General features: G+C 51.4%; 10 protein-coding genes across 10 annotated transcripts; 7 read left to right on the top strand and 3 right to left on the bottom strand.

The window, feature by feature from the left end:
- Positions 1-886: 886 nt before the first annotated feature.
- Positions 887-3430, top strand: HO173_000705 (uncharacterized protein; the record flags this gene model as incomplete). The annotated part of the gene is made up of 1 exon (XM_037302654.1): positions 887-3430. One exon carries the CDS (start codon positions 887-889, stop codon positions 3428-3430), a length of 2544 nt encoding a protein of 847 aa, XP_037170161.1.
- Positions 3431-4151: 721 nt separating this feature from the next.
- On the top strand, positions 4152-5945 carry HO173_000704 (uncharacterized protein; the record flags this gene model as incomplete). Its single annotated transcript, XM_037302653.1, has 7 exons — positions 4152-4324; positions 4449-4482; positions 4592-4719; positions 4881-4921; positions 5059-5282; positions 5370-5653; positions 5822-5945. 7 exons carry the CDS (start codon positions 4152-4154, stop codon positions 5943-5945), a joined length of 1008 nt encoding a protein of 335 aa, XP_037170160.1.
- Positions 5946-6274: 329 nt separating this feature from the next.
- HO173_000703 (uncharacterized protein) lies at positions 6275-8789 on the bottom strand (the record flags this gene model as incomplete). Its single annotated transcript, XM_037302652.1, has 8 exons — positions 6275-6340; positions 6397-6541; positions 6591-6794; positions 6852-7180; positions 7237-7310; positions 7367-7908; positions 8009-8153; positions 8219-8789. 8 exons carry the CDS (start codon positions 8787-8789, stop codon positions 6275-6277), a joined length of 2076 nt encoding a protein of 691 aa, XP_037170159.1.
- A 300-nt stretch (positions 8790-9089) lies between these two features.
- Positions 9090-10035, top strand: HO173_000702 (uncharacterized protein; the record flags this gene model as incomplete). The annotated part of the gene is made up of 4 exons (XM_037302651.1): positions 9090-9474; positions 9520-9686; positions 9780-9926; positions 9979-10035. 4 exons carry the CDS (start codon positions 9090-9092, stop codon positions 10033-10035), a joined length of 756 nt encoding a protein of 251 aa, XP_037170158.1.
- A 1383-nt stretch (positions 10036-11418) lies between these two features.
- On the top strand, positions 11419-13184 carry HO173_000701 (uncharacterized protein; the record flags this gene model as incomplete). Its single annotated transcript, XM_037302650.1, has 8 exons — positions 11419-11464; positions 11517-11541; positions 11595-11654; positions 11702-11729; positions 11777-12122; positions 12179-12730; positions 12784-13041; positions 13093-13184. 8 exons carry the CDS (start codon positions 11419-11421, stop codon positions 13182-13184), a joined length of 1407 nt encoding a protein of 468 aa, XP_037170157.1.
- Positions 13185-13906: 722 nt separating this feature from the next.
- Positions 13907-14675, top strand: HO173_000700 (uncharacterized protein; the record flags this gene model as incomplete). The annotated part of the gene is made up of 2 exons (XM_037302649.1): positions 13907-13938; positions 13991-14675. The coding sequence occupies 2 exons, from the start codon at positions 13907-13909 to the stop codon at positions 14673-14675; spliced, it is 717 nt and encodes a 238-aa protein (XP_037170156.1).
- A 1746-nt stretch (positions 14676-16421) lies between these two features.
- Positions 16422-17780, bottom strand: HO173_000699 (uncharacterized protein; the record flags this gene model as incomplete). Its single annotated transcript, XM_037302648.1, has 2 exons — positions 16422-17480; positions 17550-17780. 2 exons carry the CDS (start codon positions 17778-17780, stop codon positions 16422-16424), a joined length of 1290 nt encoding a protein of 429 aa, XP_037170155.1.
- Positions 17781-18152: 372 nt separating this feature from the next.
- On the top strand, positions 18153-19533 carry HO173_000698 (uncharacterized protein; the record flags this gene model as incomplete). Its single annotated transcript, XM_037302647.1, has 4 exons — positions 18153-18372; positions 18430-18441; positions 18499-19088; positions 19168-19533. 4 exons carry the CDS (start codon positions 18153-18155, stop codon positions 19531-19533), a joined length of 1188 nt encoding a protein of 395 aa, XP_037170154.1.
- A 492-nt stretch (positions 19534-20025) lies between these two features.
- On the bottom strand, positions 20026-21640 carry HO173_000697 (uncharacterized protein; the record flags this gene model as incomplete). Its single annotated transcript, XM_037302646.1, has 4 exons — positions 20026-21056; positions 21119-21208; positions 21261-21431; positions 21487-21640. 4 exons carry the CDS (start codon positions 21638-21640, stop codon positions 20026-20028), a joined length of 1446 nt encoding a protein of 481 aa, XP_037170153.1.
- Positions 21641-23391: 1751 nt separating this feature from the next.
- HO173_000696 (uncharacterized protein) lies at positions 23392-25327 on the top strand (the record flags this gene model as incomplete). The annotated part of the gene is made up of 5 exons (XM_037302645.1): positions 23392-23856; positions 23909-24144; positions 24200-24333; positions 24400-24551; positions 24602-25327. The coding sequence occupies 5 exons, from the start codon at positions 23392-23394 to the stop codon at positions 25325-25327; spliced, it is 1713 nt and encodes a 570-aa protein (XP_037170152.1).
- Between the last annotated feature and the right edge of the window lie 47 nt (positions 25328-25374).

Below are 25374 nucleotides of genomic sequence, written 5' to 3'. Positions count from 1 at the left end.
CTACTGTACGCTGAGGCTAGCTACTGCACGATGCCGCGGAAGTGACGGGGCGAGATGGGCTCACAGAACAATGAATGCCCATTGCCCAATATTAATTGCGCAGCAAAGTGAGGCCTGACTATCCAACCAATGGACCAGGTTAGTATCCATGCAACAGAGCGATTGCGGACTATGACGTGAATATCATCATTGAAAGCGGCAAAGGGGAAGGAAATCAGGACGGCCGTTTCTACGAGATACTTCGAGGGGGTTCGCGGAGTTGATTTTGAGTGGTAGTGATGTTTTGGGTTATAACGGCGCAAGACCAACACGAAGCTGACAGGATCGAGTGACGATGTGAGGCGGTGAGTTAGGAGTGCGCCCAGGCAGACTATAAATGTAGTTTTTCATGAATGAATGAATGAGTGTCAAGAATCATAATTGCAAAACAAACTGTGACTGCCTAAGTTTCAAAGCGCCAGGGCCACAGGGCGCAGGAGTCAATCTCATGCAAAGCCCACCAGCCTAAAAGGTACCTCTAAGGCTCTAACTTAAGGTTCAAGCTCTAAGTACGAAATCCACTAGCTTCAACCCCCCTCGGGCAGCTAATTCGTATTGCTCTCCCTGCACAGAGCCTACAAGTAACAACGCGACCCTATCATATCATTCATACATCCCTATTCCTTCCAAGCTCAGGGCGACGAATAAGAAAAATCCTTGAATCATATACCGACTACACATTTGATTTATACCTCTTGATCTCTTCCTACTTGCTTTTCCCATATGCTTAAATGACTGCCCGGATATCCTCGCATTTATCTTGCATGGACCCACGACAAGCCTGCAGTATCACGATCACAGATGATTGGTGACTCCATACACAGCCCCCCCTTGTGCTACTTCATTCATGCCAATGGCGGTAGCAATGACAGAGCTGCCCACTCATCCCGAGCAATTCGACGCCGAGCCTGAAAATCAGACGGACAAGGTCGAGCAGAGGCGGCGGTTAAGAGACTTTCTCAATTTTCGGAAATGGTCCAAGTCGGAGGAAACGCCGTGTCCGGATCCCAAACAGGATACACCACCTCAAACGCCTGCGAGACCAGGAGTTGGGCGACGCTTTTCCCGTAAAGGCTTTGTGGGCTTGCCGCGCTCAACAACCTTCAAGAGGCAGGAGGAAGAACAGCGAAAAAATCTGACGCCCGTCCAACCGACCATTAAGGAACGCCGTGATGTTTCAAAGGTCCGTCAGAGAGCTCTGAGTGCGGTTCCTGATCCGCCACGTCAGGCAAGAAGGGAGCGATCAGTGCCCCCAGATCTTCGCGATGCCTTCGCATCGATTGACGAACGCCTTGGTCTAAACACATCAATTCAACTCTCACAACAACCGGGGGAGCAGGTCCCTCCTCCACCACCACCACCACCACCACCTCCGCCGCAGTCTCCACCTGACTTCCAGGAAGACGAAGCCCCCATGTCAGAAGTATCCTACGACGACGCGGTCGACGAAGAACTCGCCGAGGAGCTGAAGAAGAAATGGATCCTCAACCTGAGCATGCATTTCCGGGATAAAACACCACGAGAGAAATTCTTCATCACATACGCCGAAACACCTGATCGATGGAGACGAGTGACGGTTTCGTGCGACTATCGAGACGCGCCGCCGGACTCTCTCGAGGCAGATCTCCAGAGTCTCCATTACCAGAAGGACAAGAGTGCCCGGGTCTACGAGTCGATACGTATGTCACTGCCAGATATCCAATTCTACGAAACTGTCACAAACCTCAAGCTTGAAACGAAGGATGAAAGGCTACATGTACATGTCACCGAAGATGTTAACGAAATCATCCCGTATCCGGCCGTACATCTGGTGAAGCATCTCTCATGCCGTCAATACAGAGAAAGCGAGCTGCATTTCGATGAACACATGTCCGGTTTCGTCTACAGAGTCAATGCGGGCGAGCATACATGGATCAAGAAAGAGATACCGGGTCCAGACAGTGTGGACGAGTTCTTGTACGAGGTCAATGCTCTGAGCGAGCTTGTGGATGCGAAGAATGTCATACAGCTCAAAGGACTGGTGGTCAATGAGGACAAGAGCCTGATCAAGGGGCTGTTGCTTAGCTATGCCGACCGAGGTGCCCTCATTGACATTCTCTACGATAGCAAGGAAGGCCACATCCCTCGCATCCCATGGGAAAGGCGAGAATTATGGGCAAAGCAGATTGTTCAGGGACTCTCCAACATCCACGAAGCTGGCTTCGTGCAGGGAGATTTCACACTTTCGAACATCGTAATCGACGAGAACGATGAAGCTCAGATAATCGACATCAACCGTCGAGGATGTCCTGTGGGCTGGGAGTCTCCGGAGATGGTACCACTTGTGGAGAGCGGACAAAGGCTGTCAATGTACATTGGGGTGAAGTCCGATCTCTATCAGCTGGGCATGGTGCTGTGGGCCTTGGCAATGGAAAAAGATGAGCCGGAGCGACAGCCCCGACCTTTGACCCTGGACGATGCCGAACCTAATGTCCCCAATCACTTCCGAGATCTGGCATTAACATGTCTCGCGGCGAAATCAAAGCAGAGGCTGGCAGCCAGGGACCTTCTTGCTCTTTTCGACGCTCCGGGGATGGTCGAAGAGTACTTGCCAATTTCGTCAAAGGAAACTCATGCGCTGGTCCCAAACTCTGAACACTGGGACGGCTCGTCCACCGTACAAGCTGAGGGTGCCGACGTCATAGGGGAGAGTTTCCGAGAAAGGCAGAGTCGATATCAACAGGAGGACCGGGAACTAACATCTGGCGCATCGCGGTTGGAACGCTCCTCCAGAAATCGCTCCCGAGATCAAGAGATCGACGAGAGCAAAATTTTCCGTGGTAGACGATACTCTCCTGCTCGAATTGACCGTGCCGGTATCCCCCTCGATGGATCGCCCTCCCTGAGCATCAGTCACACACCTCTTCAGCCTTTGAAGAGAAGCCTACTCCAACCCTCGTATGCATCCGACAACATATCTCCTGGCCAAAGCGAAAGTGGTGAAGCACAAGTCATCCCCATCTCCCCAACGGGCGATCGCGAGTGGGAAGAGATCAACATGGACGGTACACCTTACCTAATCCATCGCGACACGCTTGACGATTTCGACGACGAGATCGACTTTGCGAATTTAGATAACGCTCGAAGGGGGAAAAATGTGGAGAGGTGGAGACGCGATATTGAGCATGTGGATTCGGGACTTGCGGATATGGATTTGACGGACACGGGGCCTAGGGAGCGGGCTCGCATGGAGTTGGCCGGGGTGGGTGGGCATGAGAGTCTGACTATTGACAAGCCGGGAATAGGGGGAGGAAAGCACGGGGACATGACACACGACCTCGGAATAGAGTACAACGACCCCAGAGTTGAGCAATCAGCAACACCAAGCGAAGGACGAAACGGCCCAGGGTAGAACAGATGACCTGAGATATACGGCACGACGCATAGAGGACAACGACAGCAATGGGACTACGATGCGATGACTTGTAATATGCATTGAGCATTGTGGCCTTACTTTAACAGCGGTCCTTCTTTCTTACGTTCAACCTTGAAAAAGAGCGTGTCTTGATTATTTCGAGCGGACAAGCGGAGCGTATCTCGAGGCATTTCATTATATCAGCATTCCTCAGCATACGGTAGGTCGCATTTCAAAGGTGGATGATTTTCATAGTCTCCAGGACGAGCGTCTCGCTGATGTGGCACGATTACGACTTCCTATTCTTCCGACCTGTGACTTTCCATTCTTCCCGTAGCTGGTTTAATGACCTTGAAGTGTGTATTATATACCTACCAATCACGGTGTTTGGATGACGGAGAACATATTCCACCCTCTCCCTCTGGAAGCTCGCACGTAGGGTGTCCCGTATCTCGCCATTTCCTTGCTCATACCCACTGCGCTCCGTGGACCAGAACAAATTAAACAACAACGTCGCAACAGCCGGCGAGGATAGCAGTTTCGTTTCGCGCTGCAGAGACTGTATTAGTCCCGCAGTCGCTGTCGTCATAGGTAGGTCAGATAGTTTCTGGAGCTATGACCGCATACTCTCTACCACTTACTCTATTACCTCCCCCCTCGAACAAAAACCGCAATAATAATAACAATAACAACAACAACAACAACAACAACAACAACAATGAAACACCTCACCCTCGACCCCGACCACACGCAGCCGGCGACGAGAGACTTCCCCACCGCCGCTACGGTGCCGGACGCCCTCCCGGACGCCGGGGAAACGAAAGTGCATCCGAGCGTCGCTGGGGGCGAGAACGCGAGGTTGTTGTTTGTGGGGACGGCGACTACGATTTTGTACGTCTTGTTTGTGGAGGTGTGGGTGGTGTTGGGGGGGAGGGAGGGAGGGAGAAAAGAATAGCGGAAGAAGTAGAGGGAGAGATGGGGTGTGATATGTTTTGTTGACTGACGTTTGGGGCAGAGAATGGGAGGGGGTTCGGTTGATGACGGATCCGGTATCCCCATCCCTATCCCTATCCCTTACTACGATTTTTGAGGGGGGGGTTTTTCTTTCCCCTAGACGGGAGAGAGAGAGAGACACACAAATTCTGAGCACACGTACAGAATTTCCTCCACGCGGGCGATCACGTCCATCTCGGGCCCGGGGTCACGGGCACCCGTCGTACCAACCCGGCGGTCGACCTGCATGACCTGCCGCGGATCGATCTGATCTGTCTGTCCCATTATCACGCGTGCGTCTTCCTTCCCCCTTCTTCCCCCCAAACATGCCCACCTTAACTTCCATCTTCCCAATGCCCGAGACCCCATTTCCATCATCATCGGTCCAGTCACAATCCCCATTCCGCAAGAAATGGATAGATATAACCGACGCTCATTCCGGGAGGTGAAACAGCGACCATTTCGACCAGCACGTCGAAGCATCCCTCCGTCGCGGTAAGCTTGTCTCCTAGAGTCTGTCTGTCTTTCCTCGAGATGCACCACATCACCGATTCCGTCCCCCCACTCACTCGATCCATTCAACCTCCATCGCAACACCCACACTGACCCACCCTCCCCGCGACCCCCCCCAGACCTTCCCATCATCACGACCCCGCACGCCAAATCGCACCTCGCTTCCGCCTCCAAGGACCCCGGCGAAGCCTTCACCGCCGTGCACGACCTCGACTTCTTCGACGAATGCCTCGTCGGCATCGCCGGCAAGGAGGCCGCGATCAAAGTGACGGGGATGCCGGGCAAACACGTCCCGCCCGGTCCGGGGGGCGTGGCCGGGAAGATGAACGATCTGTTGGGCGCGGTGAGTGCGACCGCCACCGTTTCCGATTCCCTTCCTCCCGGTGTGCGGATTCGGATGAGGAGCGTTGGTTGACGGAGGCGGGTCCAGGTGCCCCCCACGAACGGCTGGATGCTCGAACTCGGCCGCGGCTCCCCGGCGTCCGCCTTCCGCCCCGGCTACCGCATCTACGTCTCCGGCGACACCCTCCTCGTCCCCGAGCTCGCCGAGATCCCGACCCGCTACCCCCACGTCGACCTCATGCTCGTCCACCTCGGCGGCACCACCATCCCTTCCCCGAGCGTGCCCTTGCTCATGGTCACCATGGACGCCGAGCAAGGCGTCAAGTTGGTGCAGATGATCGGGCCGGATCTGACGATTCCGATTCATTATGAGTGAGTTGGGAGTTTCATTCCCCTTTCCTTTGCGCTGTCAGCGTTTTCATGTCTGGTTGAGGGAGGGAATGAGGTCTTGGCCAGTTGAGTTAGGTAGAGGAAGTTGACGGATCGTAACTCCGTGATTTGTTTGGCTTGTGGGTGAACAGCTTGCTGAGAGTAACGTAGTGACTACGATGTCTTCCTCTCGCCGCTGTCGGATTTCAAGAAGGCGATGGAGGAAGCGGGGCTGGGAGATAAGGTGGTTTACCTGGACCGGAAGGATGCCTATCGATTCAGAGTAAAGGATTAAAGCTGGGTAAGGTATGGTAAGCTGCGTGATTAGCACTTCTAGAGGTAACCAACATCACGAAACTGCAGCAATGTAGAAAGGTAGATGTTTGACAAGGAGGGTAGCACCTCAGTGCTATGATGAAGATACCAATTCTTTTGCCTAGCACCTCAGTGCTATGACGAAGATACCATTTCGTTTGCCTGTCACCTCATTCCTAATGGTAAGCCAAGCATCGATGAGCCATAAGAGCATGAAGCTCTAAGCCCCAGCCATGACGGCTTCTAAAGGCCTGCGACATCAAGGATACCGTTACCATCTTCAACCATCCAACGCCTTCGCTGAAACGATCATGGACCATTCGGACGCGACAAGCTAGGTGCCAGTTGCTTATACTGTAGCTCAAAGTTTGATACCTTTACCCATTATCAGCGTCTATCAAATAACTCGGGGGAGCAGTCCGGTTACGCACCCTGACCTTCTCCCACGCCATTTGATTGAAGAACACGTAGCTCCCTTGCTCCTTCTCGACACTCATCTGTATCGGCTCAGGTAGAGTGATGTCTTTCGTGAGCCACATTTTGAGGTCGGTATGGAACCTCCAATTGCGGTTCGTTCTTGAAATCGGGTCAGTGAGAAATTCTTGGTCACGCGTATTAAACATACAGTTCAGTGGCAGCAAATTCCTGTATGATGTCTCGCGGTTGGGTGTAGAAAATCCAAAAGAGTGTCTCATCGGAAAAGTGTGGTATTTTCTCCCTCACATGGTGGATGTTGTCGACAGTGTAACATTCGGGTAATCGGAAGTCTGGCTGCATCGGTCTTGAGCCTGGATCCGCGAAAGGTCCGGCGAAAGTGGGATAAAGAGGTCTGCATAGCCTCATCAGCTTCGCGAAAATACCTGTCTAGCTGGTGGTGATGACACACTCTGCAGAATTAAGATTGAGGCCAAGAGTGGTCAAGTCCTGACCTCTCGCGAGATAAGAGACCTCTGGATGATCATTGCTGATTGTGCTCAGAAACCCTGGTAGGCCAAATTCATCAATTGCACTCATCTGTGATAATGGTGTTCGATCTGGCGTATGGTTCGATCGAGATGAGTCGCCTGTCCTAGCCCCATAATCTTGCCGGCCCTGCGGGGGCTGCTGCGGCTGGCTTGTCTGCCGTTGAGGTGGGAATTGTGAATCGTTGAAACTGGTTAGTAACGCATTCAAAGCGTGCTCGTTCCGAGTATTGCCCTGCGTTGTCGATATAATCTATCTGGCTGGTCAGACGATACGATGCAGCTTAAAGCATCAACAAATTTGCTTACATTTCTGTCATGGTCCTGCATCCCAGCTTGGCCTTGACGATTCGACTCGATCGGTGACCGTCCAGTGGAAGATGCTAATTAATAGTCAATGGGATTTGTGTAGACTGCCTGGATGTCTCGTCATCATTACCTCCAAACCCCACGCCATTGGGGGACGTAAGTCTTTCCACCATCGAGGAAGATCGTGTGTTGTTCGCTTGACTGCTTGAGGCGCTTGGTAAGCCGTGGCGTGTTTGTATCTGATCTTGCGGCAATGAGAAAGTGTTGGCGTTTGAGAATCCGCCGAAACCTGCATTCTGCATCAGGTTCCTTCGATCGCTATCGCTTTCATCGGTACCATTTCTACCCAGAGGCGGAAAGTCATCGACACTAGTTGGCTGAGGCTGGCGAGATACCGGCATTTGACCAATTCCACTCTGGCCACCGTAGCGATGATCATCCAGCGAATTTTGCAAATTGGATGACGCAGAGTACATGTCATCATTCCCTCTCTGAGACTGATCCTGACTTTGCTGATTTGGCTGATGCTGTTGCTGTGCTTGCGAGCTTACTGGATGTGATTGTTGCGGACGCTGGACAGGAGTCTGTTGAGCGACTCGTTGATTTGCCCATATAGCTTGGCTTGTGTTTTGGTATTGAGGTTGAGATGTGCCAGATAAAGAAGGAAATTCGCTATTAAGACGACATAGCTAAATCAGCACGATTCAGACTGCGTCCAAGTCCACTAGTCTCTAGAACATAGCAAGCAGTGTAGGTAGAACCATATACTTACGATAAGTCTAGAGGTGCCGCGGGTTGAGAACCACCGATTCTCTGCGCAAAGCTTGATGTGGCTACGCCTGTCTGGCTCGGTTGGACGCTGGGTAGTCCTGGCGCGCCATTTGCAGGTGCTCCAAAACCCCAGTTCGTGCCATTACCTAACAAGCTCGAAAAGCGTCAGCGTTCCGTTGTACAGCGCGAGGTGCAAGGATTTCAAATGCACCTAGTTTTGTAGTATTTTGCAATCTTCCCGAGCCTAATGGCGTGTTTCGATTCTGGGGTGCTGGTTGCGCGGGGTAGCCCCCATATCGCAGGTTCTGCGCATTTGGACGCATGTTCTCTGATGGCCATTCGTCAGCCTTTTGCTCTTCTTGGGCCCGTTGAATTTCATAGATTTCTTCCGTGTGTTCGCTAGTCGTAGGTGAATGTAACTGCGGAGGGGCAGCATCCTCGTGTTGATCCTCAGGAGGGGAGGGGGTTTGGGGAGCGGTTGCAGGGCTGTCAGGGGATGCGTCCGTCATTTGGTGGTCCAGAGAGGTGGGAGTTTCCAAAGCATTTTCAAAGGCTACAGGAATCATTCCCTCTCCAGCAAATTCAGGACTGGCCTCATCTTCACCCGCAACGTCTTGAGCCTGCTGCTGGACCTCCGTAGGACTTGATTTAACGGATTCCTGCTCCCCCGACCACTCCACATAGCGGATAGCGTTCCTCCTCTTGGACTTCTTTGACGTTCTGGCGCTCCCAATTTTCTTTTTGGGCGAAGGGTACCCTTCGTCCACAGAGTATCCAGGCATTTTCAGACCGCTGCCCAAGATCCGTGTGGGATAAAAGCTGTTGTAGGTACTGCTCCGGTGGCCAGGAAAGATACAGTAGGTATAGAGATGGTGTCTTACCTTGTCGATTCATGGCTGCCAAAGATCTTTTCTATCACTTTTCTTGAATGTTCCTGCCTCGCCAAAAAGAGAGCTCGGGTTGCCATGTTCAGGCGCGCTTGCCGCGTCTATCGGATTTTTGATGTTCCGAACCGTGGCTGGCTTCCAAAGCTTCAATTCACTTTTTGCTCATAGCCAGCATCGTATCCGTTGAGAAACAGGATGTCAGGCCGTTCATTGACACGTCAGCTTCCAATCTTACGAAAAGTCTCTGGCCTCTCACGAGAATTGCACCCTCCCATTTTCCTTGCGCCGTTGCTAGATTCGATCCCCCAACCTTTACATCAACGATCCTCATTCTCAACAACAGCGACTCTCTCTGTGCGCGCGAACAAGAAACGTGATGGCAATCCGCATAGAGGTGAATCAGCGCTACGAAGAACCGGCCTCAGGTATCCAAACGGCATGTCGAAGCAGCCGCTCCCACAACCTGTGCTGGATCCGACGAAGAGATCAAAGATCCCAGTCGATTCGGACCACGGGCTCTGGGGTTTCTTCAATAAGAACCGAAAGGCATTGAGTACACCAGAAGATGTAATTGGGACTGGTATGCTAGGTCCCCAAGTTCAATCTAACCGACTAATTGGTGCAGGTCGCCCCTGGACTGTTGAAGAACTACGGCATAAGTCCTGGGAAGATCTACATTCGCTATGGTACATATGCTGTAAGGAACGAAACAGACTTGCCACAGAATTTAAGGAACGAAAACGACTGCAATTCGTACCCCAACTAAAGGGGGCAAGAAAGCGTGATATGACGGTAAGGGTCTCCAGCGACACAGACTGCCTTCGATCCACGCGTAAGATTCAAAGCTTGTCTTGATGTCAAGGCTGACCTCCGTGATTCGGTCAGATTCGGCAAACACAAGCCAAGATAAAGCACACGCTTACCGAACGCTGGTATGCGTGGGAGGAGGCGCGGAAGGTGGCCGAGGACGACCCTGAAGTCAACCTTAAAGCTGATCTAGACACTCCAGCATATCGGCCAAGATCTTTCGAGGTACGCAATTGCTGTGGTGTTTCTACGAACCACACATGCTGACTGAGCTCAGGATGAAGAGGAGGTTGACGAACAGCCTCGAGCTGCAGCTGCAGCTGGACCCGCATAGTGGATGTACATTATCAACCGCATTGTGAAATGGCATGATGGCGAGAGCTTTGAGCGCTAGCATGTCGAGCTCAATCTCTTACCGTTGAGAAAGATGCGCAACATCGCCATGACATGCACCGCAATATGTAATAGGCTCCTCGTCCCGTCAATGAACATGAGCCTCTCGGTTTGAGTCAGCTCATGGTGTTGCGTTGGCAATGCCAAGTGCCAGTCCGCTGGTCGATTTAATTCTACGAGATGTACAATGTCATTTTCATCAAAGGTAAAACCTCTGTCCGCTGTCGATGCATCGTTGGTCAACCTTCCATCAGAGGTCTGATGTTGCCCTTGAAAGCTTACCTCATCCATTGCACTTGCCCTCGATGACCTGTACCGTGTATGTGGAGTAATTAAAACTACGAATCTCAAAGGCAGAAGAACAACCGTCCCCTATCATATCTTCTGAAAGGACCCTTTGGCACTATACACACGGTGAGGTCAAGGGTACTACGAAGCCTGATTTACAATAGTTTCGTTGCTGGGATCAGGCGGACAAAGGAATGCGACAGGTCCCCTGTCCTACTTGCTCAATTAGCAGCGACCCAAACCAAAAAGAACTAGCAGCCACCTTGGCCGGCGAAATACCTTCAATTCGCTGCCTACTTGCATCCCCTTGAGAATACCGCGGTCGACACCAATGTGTGCTCCGTCAGCGACCTAAGCCGTCCTTTGTTATCTGCAACCTCGTATGAGCCCTGTTATCTCTAGTCGGGCACTGAGGATTGCCCTCCTGCCACCACCTCGTGATCTGATAAGTAGCAGCCGCCTTCATTACCATCGGCGAGCGGAATCCGCTGGAAGCTTCCTAGACGGTAGCCTTCAAGTACTTCTCAGCCGCCATTTAACCATCTGCAAGGACATTTCAGACCACAGAATCTAGGTTTCAGGTCTTCGTCAGGATTGTCAAAATCGATGTTCGGTGTTATAATAGGTATCCTGAAAATCCAGCTAGACAGAGGTCAATCGCTCTTCGAGGAGTGGGAAAGGACACCTTTTCAATTCGATCGGAAATCGTACATGCTTGGAAGAAGTGGGTCACAACAGACAGAGAGACTGCTAATACCCTGTAAGCGTTTTTCGTTATTCTTGTAGTCACTGAACGTATTACCGAATCATCGGTAAGGTAGATAGTGCGTGCGGAGGGGGAGCGCCGTGGTCCGATGGCCGCCAAGATCCAGGCTTGGCGCTCACAGACTCCGACGCATGTGTTCCGCGTTCCGCCTACCGCTTGAGGGAGGCGTCATCCAGCTTGCCCTTAGTGCTACGACGTCTACTCAAGTTTCCTATTTTTCAGAGACAGTTCGATTGACTTTTCGTTCTCTATAAATCTTTGAATGCAAAGATGGATGAGGTTGCTCCAGAATATGACGTGGTTGTGCTTGGAACAGGTCAAGGGCGCCCCACTTTAGCAGCGGACGCAGGGTACTGACAGAATACCAGGTTTGACAGAATGTGTGCTTTCAGGGTACGCCAGCGGCCTTGTATGTAGTTCATAGCTGCTGCTGACTATCATCGCAGTGTTATGAGCGTGAAGGGCAAGAAAGTGCTACACATTGATAGGAATGACCACTATGGCGGGTTCGTTAGTTTCTGTTGCTTCGGAGGCGACTGCTGACGAAAACTAGAGAATCTGCCTCCTTGAATATCGAAGCTGTACGTACGACAGCGGACTGCATTTACCCCTTTCTGAGACACAACAGCTTTTCAAAAGATACGGCAATTACAACCAAGGCGAGGAGCCATGGAAGAAATATGGCCGAGTAAACGACTGGAACGTGGATTTGGTACCGAAACTCCTCATGTCGAATGGTGAATTGACGAACATCTTGGTGTCGACGGACGTCACGAGATACCTCGAATTCAAGCAGATTGCGGGGAGCTATGTTCAACAAGGGAGTGGGACAAGGGCAACGGTGGCGAAGGTTCCATCAGATGCAGGCGAAGCCCTGCGGTCACCCTTGATGGGCCTCTTCGAGAAGAGGAGGGCAAAAAGATTTCTCGAGTGGGTTGGAGCCTTCAAGGAGGACGATCCGTCGACGTACGGAGGTAGGGAGGAATGCTGTCGCTTAATGAGTAGGGCATGCTGTTGACTGGATCTGCAGGCCTCGACCTGAATCGGTGTACGATGAAGGAGGTCTACGACAAATTTGGCCTCGAAGCAACCACGCGCGACTTTATCGGCCACTCAATGGCTCTGTACCAGACAGATGAATACATCAACCAGAAAGGCGCTGCCAAAGACACGGTTGTTAGAATACGGCTTTATGCGAACTCGATGGCCCGGTATGGGAAGTCTCCTTACATTTACCCTCTCTACGGTCTCGGCGAGCTGCCGCAAGGCTTCGCACGTCTGTCAGCCATCTACGGTGGAACTTACATGCTTAATACGAACATCGATGAGGTCGAATACGAGGGTGGGAAGGTGTCAGGCATCAAAGCGACGATGCGAGAAAGAAGCGAAGATAGCGAAGGCATGAAGTTCTCGACAAAAACCACGAAAATCATCGCAGACCCATCATACTTTCCCGGCAAGGTCCAGGTCGTAGCACATCTGCTGAAGGCTATCTGCATCCTCACGCATCCGGTAGCAAACACAGAGAACAGTGACTCCGCACAGCTTATCATTCCACAATCGCAGGTCGGCCGAAGGAACGGTAGGCTTACTTCCAATAATCTTACACACCTTGCACTGCTCTGACGGTTACAGATATATACATCGCCATTGTCTCTTCAGCGCACAATGTCTGTCCTAAAGGCTACTACATCGCTATCGTCTCCACCATCGCAGAGGGTTCAAGCAACCACCACCTTGAGTTGCAACCTGGGTTTGACAGGTTAGGAAAAATTGAGGAGAAGTTCATGGGCGCACCGATACCGCTCTACGAGCCTTTGGAGAGCGGAAGGAACGATAACATATTCATTTCGAAGAGCTACGACGCCACTAGCCATTTCGAGACGACTACAGGTATATGAATCCCGTTTCCACGTGGGTACGCGCATACTGACTGTCTGGCAGACGACGTGAGAGATATTTACAGGCGGGCAGAGCAAGAGGAACTGGTCGTAGAAGGCTTGCGGGAAGGCGACAATCTTGTTGGACAGGAGTAGGGAACGATAGGTTTCGCAGAATGTAATGTCTGCATCCGCCCTGTTCCGGAAACACAGATGCACTTGCAGATCGGCATTGGGGCGTTGGTCTTGGTTTCAATCTTGAAACCTCCTCTACTAGCATGCCAGACTGATTGGCAGATTGGGACTTTCCCACTCGGCTCATATGGTTGAGGCCAATCCACCTGCATTCACCTACTTTTGCTCCTAGTTTTCAATCTTCGACCATCAACCGCGTGTCCTAACCTCATCGGATTAGGGCTTTTAATCTATTTCTCACGAGTTTACGCTGACCGGCCATTGTCTTTGGCCTCAATCCAGTTATCAGCCCGTGATTCCATTATACAAATCTCATTGTCACCTCACATCGCTCATTGTCGATCCGGTTCACCCATTTCCCTTACAATAGGTCCACCTCACTTCCGTATTTTACAGTCTGATCCATGAGCTCAAAAGCTCAGGCCAGTCTTCGGAATCCTCGGCCAGCGTTTCATGTTTTTCCAAGCTCGTTGAAGGATTCAGGAATCAAAACATCTTGTGTCAGTGATCTCAGTCCACCAGAAATTCCCTATACTGACGGCTGAAGCTAAATTGAGTCCCTCACCGCAGCTTCTCAGTCTCATCACTTGACCCAGCGTCCTTATTGGTCGCAGCCTTTCCTCCATTCCTTCTAGAACTCCATCTCGAATTCAACGCGCCAGAGCTCCGCGGCGCCAGCAAAGATGGCAGGCACTTCAAACGATGATCTTTCAGGGTACTGTCACCCTGCGCTTTCCATTCCTATATCGGCTAACAAATCTGAAAAGCTATCTGAGTGGCGACGTGATCAAGGTCTATGTTGGGCCAAAAAGAAAACGCTACAGCGTCCACAAAGCCCTTCTGACCCAGTATGAATGGTTCCGCAACAAAATCCTCTATTCTGACGACAGCCTTATCTCCCTAGATTCCATCGATCTTCTCGCCGAGGACCCCAAAGTTTTCGAGCTTCTGATCGGCTGGCTCTACCGCAATAATCTGAATGCGATCTCTACCACCGACGAGGAGGTCGCTAAGGAAGAGGTGGCACTTAGCGTCGACCTGTACCTCCGAGCATGCGAATGGGACATGCCGGAACTGCAAAACGCGCTCATAGACCGGATGAGAATTCGAACAACTTGTGAATATGGATTTTTCCCACGAAAGCTCATAAAGACAATCTACAAGAGCACAGAACCCCTATCACCTCTGCGTTCTTACATTGTCGACAGCTTCATCTACAAGGGCATTCAATGGGATGAAGATGCAGAGATTGAAGGCCCGATCGATGAAAATTTCTTCCTGACCCGCAAGAGTGCGCTCAGATTCCAACTGGACGCCGGGAATCAGGAATTCGTGCTCGATTGCTACGAAGCATTGTTTCAGCTCTGCGCGAAGTCTAAGATTCGAGATCCGGATCGCAGGACCGGCTGCGTCTATCACGCGCACAAGGGGGGGAAGAAGTGCCGGAGATGAGCGAGCAAAGGGGACGCTTGGGGCGCAATGGCAATCACTTCAACGGAGGGTCTCAAGCGACGGTGCCAATTGCGCATGCACACCAGGAGTTCAGGCATTCAAGGAAGGCACTTCGCTCTGGAAAGGTGGTCTGAGATCGGAGCAAAGGTCACGCTTTGACCTCTTGAAAGGAGGATGCCTATCAGCTCAGACACCCGATGAGATCTTGTCTTCTCATGGTTGGTTCCAAGAGGGATGATAGCCTATATGCCTAATCAATCAGCGAAAAAACTGTCCTCATCCACAAACTTCTAGTATTGTTGAACCCCTGATACTCTGCCAATCTCGTCCGCAACAGATCTAATGGAGTGCAGACGGTAGGTAAGGCAGATTGCACACCCCGGCACATTTCGCAAGCTTGACACAGAGCTCGTCTACACGGATGAACATCCTATGAGTGAATCTCGTCCAGACGGAGCCCTATCCATATTACAGCACTACCCTCTTCTGCCAGACATGTCAAATCGAGTCAACACGTCCTAAGTTCTGCATCCTTCCTTTTGCCATAGAGCTTGAACGATATGAACCTTCGTCCGCCAACACCCCTACTTGGAATCCATCCACACTCACAGGGTTAACTTCCTCTTCCACCCTTGTAACCAACTCAAACGCAGACAGCTTCCCCGACACCCGCATCTTTTGCTTCGGCACAGGCCTGTGTATGAATGAATGAATGAATGAATGAAGGGACATTTCCTAACCAACAACCCTCCTCATGCGTCAGTCAGATGGCAGCTTACCCATCCCTTCCTCCCTGTGATGCCGAATGCAGCCATTACTCCTCATGAAGCACTCGAATGGCCGGGGGGGGGCGTCTCATCTCGCAAGAACGAGTCCCAGTGGTCCGATTCCTGCTCCGGGACCATTGATGTCGATACGCGATAGCGCGTGAGAAAGGGGTTTCCGAATCGCACACACAGACCGCGTGATTCTCCCCGTTCCGTGACTCCGTGGAGTGGGAAGGAAGGCTTGTGTTTTTTTTTTGGGTACGGATGTTAAGATCATCCCCGTCGTTCGACTTCGATCGTTTCGCTGCGGTAATACCGGTACCGGTTGCAGTGGTAGACTACGTCGTCTCTGGTTTCAGGTGTTTGATTTCCATGGTGATCTGTGCGTAGGTATGTGGCCTCGGGATAGAACGGGTGGGTAGAGGGTGGTTATAGAGCGGACGTGTTGGAAAGGAAATCAGTCCCTCTTGGATGGACGCGCTTGCTCGTCACCCGGTCCACGATGGAAAAGCCTTTGCGCGGTGACGGGTTCTCCTTTCATCGTTCGTTCGTCTGGACGTTATTCTTGGATATGGGAAAGCTGTTGGGATCGGGGTCTTGCCCACTTTTACTGAAGGGTCGGTCCTGGGCGTCAATGGGGGAGAGTGGTTGACTGTGTGGGAGGGAGTACGTGTTCATAAGGGCGGTGCTCGGATTGTCTATTGTATAGTCAATCAAGGCACCAGTGTACGTACGATTGCTTCTCGAAGTTCATATAGCTCGGTTGTTCCCCGTGATGGGTAGGACATCCGAAGTGAGTCTTGGATATCGAGAAAATGCTTGATTGAGTTGTTTGAGAAGAGAGACCTCTGCTTGTAAAGACGAATGACTATGGTACAATGCCGCTGTAAACGCCCGCTTTGTGGGGTATCTCGACGCTATGCTTTCGGAAAATGGAAGGGCTGCTGCCCGTGCTGATGAAGAAACATACTGCCAACTATCACTCCTTCTCTGCCTTCTCCTCCGTATCGTCGTGGATAGCGGTGACCACTGAAGCGGTATCATCCCCGTCATCTTCAGGCGTATCTCCGCTATCCTCACCTTCCTTCACCATCCCCGCAATGTTCTCCTCCTTCATTGCATCCCCGACAGCCGTTCCGCTCCCCGCAGATCCTGGCACACCATCCTTCTTCTCCGCCGCATTAGAAATTTGAGCCAGTGGCCCAGCCTTCTCTTTGACAGGCGACTCCGACTCATCTTCCTCGCCTTCGGCAATAGTACCGACAGCCGAACCAACAGAAGGTGTGTTCTTATGACGTCTCGTAGTCGCGCCCGCGATCTGAAGAGCGGTAGCATCCTCCTCACCCTCCTCATCGCCTGTCTTCTTCATCCCAGCCTTCTCTTGACGATCGTGCTCTATCTCCTCTTTGGATGGCAACCCCTCGGCCTCAGGCGGGATGGTGTAATTGTCCTCTTGGATGAGCCCGTAAACATCGCAGACGGTCTTGAATAGCGTGTAGATCCCTCCACTTGCCTCAACGGGCCAGAACACGCCCTCACGATGCTGGAACCATGCATGGGCAAAGATGCGGTAGACGCGCCTCATGATGTTCGTGATGTTGCGTACGGCGGTCTGATGGCTAGGACTGTCTGGCGGGCCAAGCGTCATACGACTTGGAAAAAGCTTGACGGAGGTGAGTATGTCACCTGCCCAGTCGAGAGTGTGGATGCAGTAGTCGACCGCGCAGCAGGCTTTGGGTGTATCATGTACAGCGCACAGGTATTGCCACTCTGATGCACGCATCTCGGGACATGAGGCTGCTGAGCAGGCTGGGTCGATCTTGGTCAGGAGTGCGACGAGGAGATCGTTGGCGTGCTGGGTAAGGAAGCGAGTGAGTTCGTAGAGCCAGAGCGAGCGGTCGATGTTGGGAGGTGGGGTGGCTATGAGCAAGGCTGTTTCGTGGGTGAGGGACACGGTTGCTGTGGGATCAGTTTTGGAGCGGGTGTACTCGTAGTGAAGTGCTTTGAGGTGCTCCTGCAGCTGAAAGGGCGAATCGAGCTGTGTACTGATTAGACGCGTAATTCTGGACGGAGTCACGTCTAACAAGATCGCAGTACATGGGCTTACTTGATTCAGGGGGACCAAAGGTGGACCGGATGCCATATCGGCTGCCTTTGTGCCAGGGCGGATCCTCCTCGTTGCTCCTTGATCGAGCTTTGCCGTGTCTTCAGGTTCTGGGATCGTAGGTCCGGGTTCACCGATCATTGCAGGTGATTGCGGTCCAGCGATCTGAACTTCAGGAGCAGGTGGAGGGCTGTAAGCTCGTGGTGAGCTCGAAGGTGATGGGGAGGTGACCATTCTGCCGGTGTCTCTCTCGAAGATTCTTTTTTTTATATGTTTTTGATAGTGCTTGCGCGGAGTAGTGACTGGTGAGGTTGATAGTGTATGTAGACACTCTCCTGAGCAATCAGTTGCTGGCTTGCTGCACCAAACGCATTTTGGGGTGTCTTGAAGGGAACGCTGAACTGGTGTTGCTTGGTTTGAAGTTCCGGAGGCAGGTTCATCCGATCCGTGATGATCGACAGGGTCGTTTGTTTGTCCAATCGGTGGGCTCTCAGGTGCGGCACCTGCCGGCTTGGCATCAGACGCCATTTTTTGGAGTGAGCAAATGTCTTGTAGGATGATAGTGCACGGTCTGCAAGCGAGAAAAGCAATCAATTTTGTTGTGGAATGATGTTTGTAGATGAAGAAGAACCACCAAATTTGGTGGATGTGACTCATCCTAGTGCCTCGGCGGTGGCAAACCCCATAACTTCACGACTGCAGGACATCTCTCTGGCTAAGGTCCCTTTGACTATCGTTACTGGTTACCTTGGGGCAGGCAAGACTACACTGGTCAACTACATCCTTAAGGAGCAACACGGGAAGAAGATTGCAGTCATCTTGAACGGCTTGTATACACCTCGAGGCCCTTGCTCAGTGCCATTGCATTGCTAATGCTGAGTAGAGTTCGGTGATTGTAAGCTTCCCTTAATGAGTAAAGTTATCGGTTTCTCCTAATATAATCTCCGTACAGCCGCCGATGTCGAGAAAGCCCTCACAGTCACCCAAGACGGCCAAGAAACGCAAGAATGGCTCGAATTGGCCAATGGCTGCATCTGCTGCTCTATCAAAGACTCCGGTGTCAACGCAATCGAGTCCCTAATGTCTCGCAGAGGCACCTTTGACTACATCCTCCTCGAAACGTCTGGTCTCGCTGACCCTGGCAATCTTGCTCCCCTCTTTTGGGTTGATGATGGCCTGGGTAGCACGATATACCTGGATGGTATCGTCACGCTTGTTGATGCAAAGAACATACTCCTGAGCCTGGACGAGATGCCGGTGGAAGGAAAGGGCGATGCAGAGCATGAAGGGATGCATATGACCACTGCACACCTGCAGATCTCCCACGCTGATGTGATCGTTATCAACAAATGCGATAGCGTGACGCCTGAACAATTGGGGACGATCGAAAAAAGGATAGCAGGGATCAACGGGCTGGCAAAGATCCATAGGACGCAGTATAGCCAGGTGCCGAAGCTCGAAAGCTTTCTGCTCGACTTGCATGCGTATGATGGGGTGGAGTCTCTAGATGCAATGAGCAAGGGACACAGCCATCTGGATCCTGTAAATCACCCCCCTCTCTTCTAAGACTTCTGAATTTGAGGCATCCCGATCTCTGTACTAAAAAGCCCCGTGCACGCAGACAATCTCAACAATAGCCCTCCCCCTTCCCCCTCTCACGCCCCGCCAGCTCTCATCGCTCGAGTCCTGGCTCCGCTCCGTCCTCTGGGAATCCATCCTCCCGGTTGTCCCGATACCTGGTCACGATTCCGAATCAGAATCCGCATTCGCGATCCACAGACTCAAAGGCCGCATCTTCACCACCACCGACACCGTCAAGATGATACAGGGCGTGAGGGAGGTATTTGAGATTGTGGATCTGGACCGAGGCAGGAGTGATGGTAAGGGTATGGAGAGTAAGGAGGAGGGGAAGTTGGTACTTATTGGGAGGGGCTTGGATGAGGATGCGTTCGGGAGGAGCTTGCGAGCCCGTTTGGGAGCTGCTTGAAGGTGTGGGAGGTAGATAGATTAGCCAACTCTCATGCATGACGTTGTTGTGTCCAGTCGTGTGGCTAATTTTGGAGTCACGAGACTAGTGGCGCGATACAGAGTACACATACATTTCATATACAGATGAGGGATGAAGAGAAACGGTTCAATAAACTCGCCCCACAACTCTAGATGTATGACACATGCAGCATGGACATTTCGCGGTGTGGTCATGTTATTAAGTATTTCGGTTCAAAGCCAGTAGTCTATGTCGCTAACTCGCAGGAGCAAGGCCACTGGAGTTGGCTTCTATGTACAAGAAAAACCATCTCATCTACAGAGACATCCGTCTCAGGATAAGCATCCTCCGCTTCGAACTGAATCGAGTACCTATCTATGTCGTATCGTCTCATTTCAAGCCGAGCTAGCTCCAAACGCCTTGCAAAAAGTAATGTGTAGGTCGAAATTTTTCGTAGGGCGCATGTCTTTGGTAGGGCAGGCGTCAAGCAACTTACGCGGCTCCTGCTGTGGCGACGGGCTCCGCGATCTTGGTGACCTGGCTGCCGGCACGAATGATTTTCTGACCCTGACCGTCCTTGTCGAATTGAACGTCCTTGTTCTCTCTTTGCGCTCGCTTCCAGATCTCAACTTCGCAGCCACCACGGATGACACCGACTCTCATTGTGGAGAGGAGGTTGTGGGCAGCGTTAGAGTGCATATAGACACCTCCGTTAAACATAGCGGTGGCATCCTTGCCAATGCCGCTGTTGATCATGGCCTTGCCTCCTGGGTGAACCTTGATGAATTCTGTGACGTCGTGTACCACTCCGGCGACAGCGATGAGACCGCGACCATTCTTTGCCTGGTCTTGGAAGTCGTCCCATTCCATGACTGGCAAAGCATCGAGAGGTACACCCCAGTCCAACTTACTACGCTTCTGGTCGAGCTTCTTCTGCTGTTGTTGAACTCGGCCCTTCTCGATTTCATTCTGCTTGAATTGTTTGAGATCGTATGCCAAGCCCATTTGCTTCCAAATCCAGATGCTCCATTTGGTAGGGTCATACTGGAAGGTCTCGATGGCATTGCGGTAGTCGGAAGGAAATTCGTGGTGGAAGTTGTGGTAACCTTCACCGAGAGTTACAAGAGCTGTGATGACGTGGTCGCGAGGCGAGTTACGGTCATCAAAAGGTTGGTCACCAAGCCAATGAGCTAGAGAATTGACGCAGAATGTGGCTTGCTGGACGAAAAAGATGCGCAGAATGCCTGCGTAGATGAAGCCACCGAACCAGTCACCCCAGCCTAGGCCTGCCACGATCATGGGGAAGACGAGACCCATAAAGAGGACAACCTTGAGATAGTTCTTGTGTTGCCAGACGACGACTGGGTCTTCGTTCAGATCGCTGATGTCGGTGCGGCCAATTCGCTTTGGGTTTTGCTTCATCAGCATCCAGCCGAAGTGGCTGTAGAGCAGTCCCTTCCTCACGGAATAAGGGTCTTTGTCAGTGTCGGTGTAGCGGTGATGTGCGCGGTGGTCACGGGCCCCTAAAATTTCGTCAGCGTCCTGCTGCTCGTTGAAATATGAATGCTGCATGGAGTTTACTGACACCAGCGTACCGATCCCTCCACAGCTCCTCCGCCAACAGCAGCAAGGAATATTCTCAGCGGCAGAGTGGCCGAGTACGAAGTATGGGCCCCTGAAACAGGTCAGTAATATGGCCAGTACATTGTCAATGAGTCTACACGCACATAGCCTATGGTAGCCAGCAGTGATTCCCAGTCCCGTGGCGAAGTAGTAGATGACACTCCAGATGGCGGTTTGCCAATGTAAAGGTGTCCAGAAGGCGGTGATGCAGCCGATGAGCGGGATCCCAATGATCAAGTATACATTGAGCCAGTTGACATGCTTATACCAGTTGGCTGAGTTTGATTGTCAGCTTGCGGCAGCAAAGACCGTGAATATGAGAAGACTAACCTTTCGTGATGGGACTGTCTGTGATGTGAGACTTGTTCGGTCGATATGACTGTGACCGATTTGGCTCCGATTTCTTCGCTGCTGATGATGGCTGGGATGACAAGTATTCAGGCTTTACGGCTAAGTGGCCTGCGGCCGGCTGGGAAGACGGCATAGTGTGTGCAGTCCTCGAGGTATGTAGGAGGATATGTGTAGAAACGGGGTCTTTCGTAGGCTTCGAACAAATGTGAAGTGAGGGCAAAGTGTTGTTTATGAAGAGTGATGTGGGCGAAGACAAAGTTGGGAGAAGAGAGTGGTGAGTTGAGGATTAAATGTGGTGAGCTAATAGAATTTTGCGGCGAAACCCAACGGGCATGGTATGATTAATTTGCCGATAATCGCCGGAGAGTTCAGCGATGATGTGAGTGGTCAGTCCTAATGTTTACCTCAGCTGGAGGCTTAATTAAATTGTTGGTGGTGTCCGATGAGTGGGACATAATGGATCATGGTAGGGAAAAAGGGTGTCAGGATCGAATGCTCCACCCAATCATGAGGCTTTTCAACGATTTTCTTTAGATCGGTTGGGATATTGTAGGGCTGAAGCTGTTGGGAATCTTGGGGACTGCGCTAAAGTCAGGGACAGCGCGCTTGGCCTTGCATTGAGATAGGGTTCATCGCTGATGTCATTTAGCCGCCCCACCAATCGCCCGCTTCCATAAGGCGATAAGAGTTGTACACGAAATTCTGGTGGAAAGGAGCAACAAATCCACAATCCGCCTATAGGAATAATCCAAGAACCAATAACAAGAAGCTCAACCACCGTTGGACTCCGAACATGTATTGCTGAGTTATACAGAGGTGGGGGCATCATGTAACCAGCTCCCAACCATGAGCATTGATGTCCAAGTATGTCTTGTTACGTCCCTCCCTCGGTCTGCAGAACCTTGTAACACTCTTTCTTGTCTTAGCAAGCCGCTGTCAGCCTGCCAAGTAACACCCTGAATAAAGTATAGTCCTTGAAAGACATCGCGGAGTACTCTGCCTCGGTAATTCGATCTAGGCATCAACGTCCCAACAAATAACAGGCAGCGGGCTCGGGCAATTAAATGTATCTCGGCGTTATGGCATCCTTTCATTTTATTGTGCTGCTCAATTTACATATGAGTTGTCAAAAGTTTTGGAAGTCTGTGTACGGAAGTCGACCACACAAGGAGCCGTCTGAATCAGTCACAGGACATTTGACGCAGCCTCTCTATATGCTTGGAGGTGCTGCATCCCACCGAGCTCAGACTTGCTGGTAAATTCAATAAGCCTACTTTAATGCTCCAATCTTCAATCATACTAGCGTGAACGTGGTCCAACAGCAAGAAACAGGATACCACTTCCTTGTCTACCGTTAGACAGGGATCATATCAATGAAAGTCTCCGATACTACCTCCCACTTCGCTCCTCGGGGTTCTTTCTTACGCACTCGAAGCACTAATCCTTATTGGGCGACTCCTGGCATTTCATTTTCTAAAAATTCTACCCAATTCTCGCTTTTCAAACACCAAAGACTGTGCGAAACACGGAGTTCTGCTTGTCATATACTCAGGGAGGACGGAGCGATCGAACGAAGCACTAGATGCTGCCCACATTACGCCAGTGGAAGGTGCACGTTCCATCCCCTTTGTTCCCGTCTGAAAGGCTCAGTCTTCCCGATTGACCGATCATTGTGCAGCACTCTGCCATTAACGCATTTCTTTGTCATTCTAAAGATAAGTATCAATAACAACGACCAAAAATAGAATTGTAGGTCAGCCTTGTCGTCTTTCCATAGTCTCGCAAGTACTTGAGATGCACGGTGTTCCCGCGTCTACGATCGAGCCAAACACCTTGCAGGATCTCAATTGAGACACACTGCGCACGAGCGAGAATTGGGTAAGAATGGTAATACGTAAACGTGGAAGGGAGCCTGAACAATCAGACTGGGGAGCCCAAGGTAGACTACGCTCACGGCCAAAGCCCAATCCTCCCAACGTCCAGCTACCATCAGAGCAATCCAAACAGCGAGGTAAACCACGACGCCTACGGCTCATTCCTCCAAGACTCCAAAACCAAACGGGCCCGAGCGGAGCGGAGTCTACTGATCCAGGGTCAAGCCACAGCGAGACCTCGACTTGCTATTCCCAGGACGTTACAAATTACGACGTGGATCGAGGTGTCGAAGCCGCCGGAACTCCACAAGCCGGAGACATTGAATATTGGGGAAAGCAGAAAGGGGCTGCTGAGTTCATCCGGTCACAGTCTGGTCTCGAAACGAGTTGGGTCGGCATCCGGCCTCTGGGTAAGGGAGGTTGTGGCATCGCTGGTCTCTGGGAGCTTCGGGGCGATGACGGCCAGGTAATTAACGTAAGGGTCCGCACTCGTCGACCAGTCGCCATGATACTGATGATCACACAAGCAAATGGTAATCAAACAGGAAACACACACGAAAAATAACTGGAAGAAACGCACATCCATAAGAAAAGTACCGCAAGAGGTAAAAGTCATGAGCAAACTGAATAAGACACACTGTCATGCTATACCGCGTCTTTTCAATTACAAACGATACCCGCACGTTTTTAAACACCGAATGTATATGGAATACTGTCCTTACAAGGACTTGTCGGTGCTTTGCAAGAGGTACGGTAGATTCAGGTTCGTCACCCCCGATATGCCCATCGTAGGATCCATTACTCAACGGTGTCAATAGGCAACACTTGCCAGAACCATTTCTGTGGGATACATTCTACCATTTGGTAGAGGCGGCTACAGCGATGAGAAAGGGATCAAAATGTGGCATAGGGGATTTTGAGATTGTGCACCGAGACCTAAAACCCGGTAACGGTAAGACCATCCACATTGAATCATTTGATTGCTGGTACAATTACTCAACTACTCAATGAGAATTAGTCTTTCTAGGAGAAGTGAATGAGGATAAAGGTTTCCCTTTTTACCCGGTCGCCAAGACAGGTGACTTTGGCTTAGCTGTAATGACCAGCGCCAAAGATCCTTCGAACCCGAGCAGGTATCGAGGCCCCGGAACTCAAGGCTACCTTGCGCCAGTGAGTACAATATATTCTGCAGATACACACGTGGCTTATCTCTTCCGTAGGAGCAGGTGAATGACGACACCCCCAAGGAAGAGCAGGGCAAATTGTCCTCATATACCAACGTCTGGGCCATCGGCGCAACAATGCTCGAACTGCTGACCTTGTACGCACACTTGGATTATATCAACGACCCCGAATATAATGACGCTGGCAGGATTAGAGTCATCGAAACCAACAAGGAGCCAGAGTACAGTCAAGATCTAAGAGACCTGATCAAAGCTTGCATCGAACCCAAACCTTTGGAACGGATAAAGCTCGAAGACCTCCGAGCCCGCATCAAGTCATATCATGATCGCATCATCAGAGAATACAGACAATCAAGCAACGATTGGCGGGCAAGATACGAATCCGACAGTCTTCTTTACTACGCCCGGAACGAAATCAACAACATGCCTACAGGCGAATGGGAACCTTACAAAGCGATCAGCCCATCGAAGCCTGAAGAGGTGAAGTTTCCCGATCATGCCTGGCCGGTCGTGTTCCCACGTTTTGACGATGGTCCCGAGGCCGGAGGCAAAAAGGGCGGTGACGGTAACGGTGTTGCAGGAAAAGAAGGCGGAGGTATAAAAGGACTAAAGGGTGGCCTGCCAGGTGGCGCACCAGACGGAGGAACGGACGGTAATTCCGGCGACTCGCTTTCCCCCCCGCCATCTGATCCTCAGCCACCCACTTCTTTCCATGTCCCTGCTCCCAGAAGGCTCAGGAATGGATCGATCTTTGGATACTGATAGCGCGACGACGAGCCTTCGATATCACAGGCACGTCACACGGGTGC

Source organism: Letharia columbiana (genome assembly GCF_014066305.1).
Source record: "Letharia columbiana isolate WasteWater2 chromosome Unknown Sc0000001_s0, whole genome shotgun sequence".
NCBI classification, from domain to species: domain Eukaryota; kingdom Fungi; phylum Ascomycota; class Lecanoromycetes; order Lecanorales; family Parmeliaceae; genus Letharia; species Letharia columbiana.
Note: the sequence above shows the minus strand (reverse complement) of the source record. Positions and strands in the feature narration are given on the sequence as shown.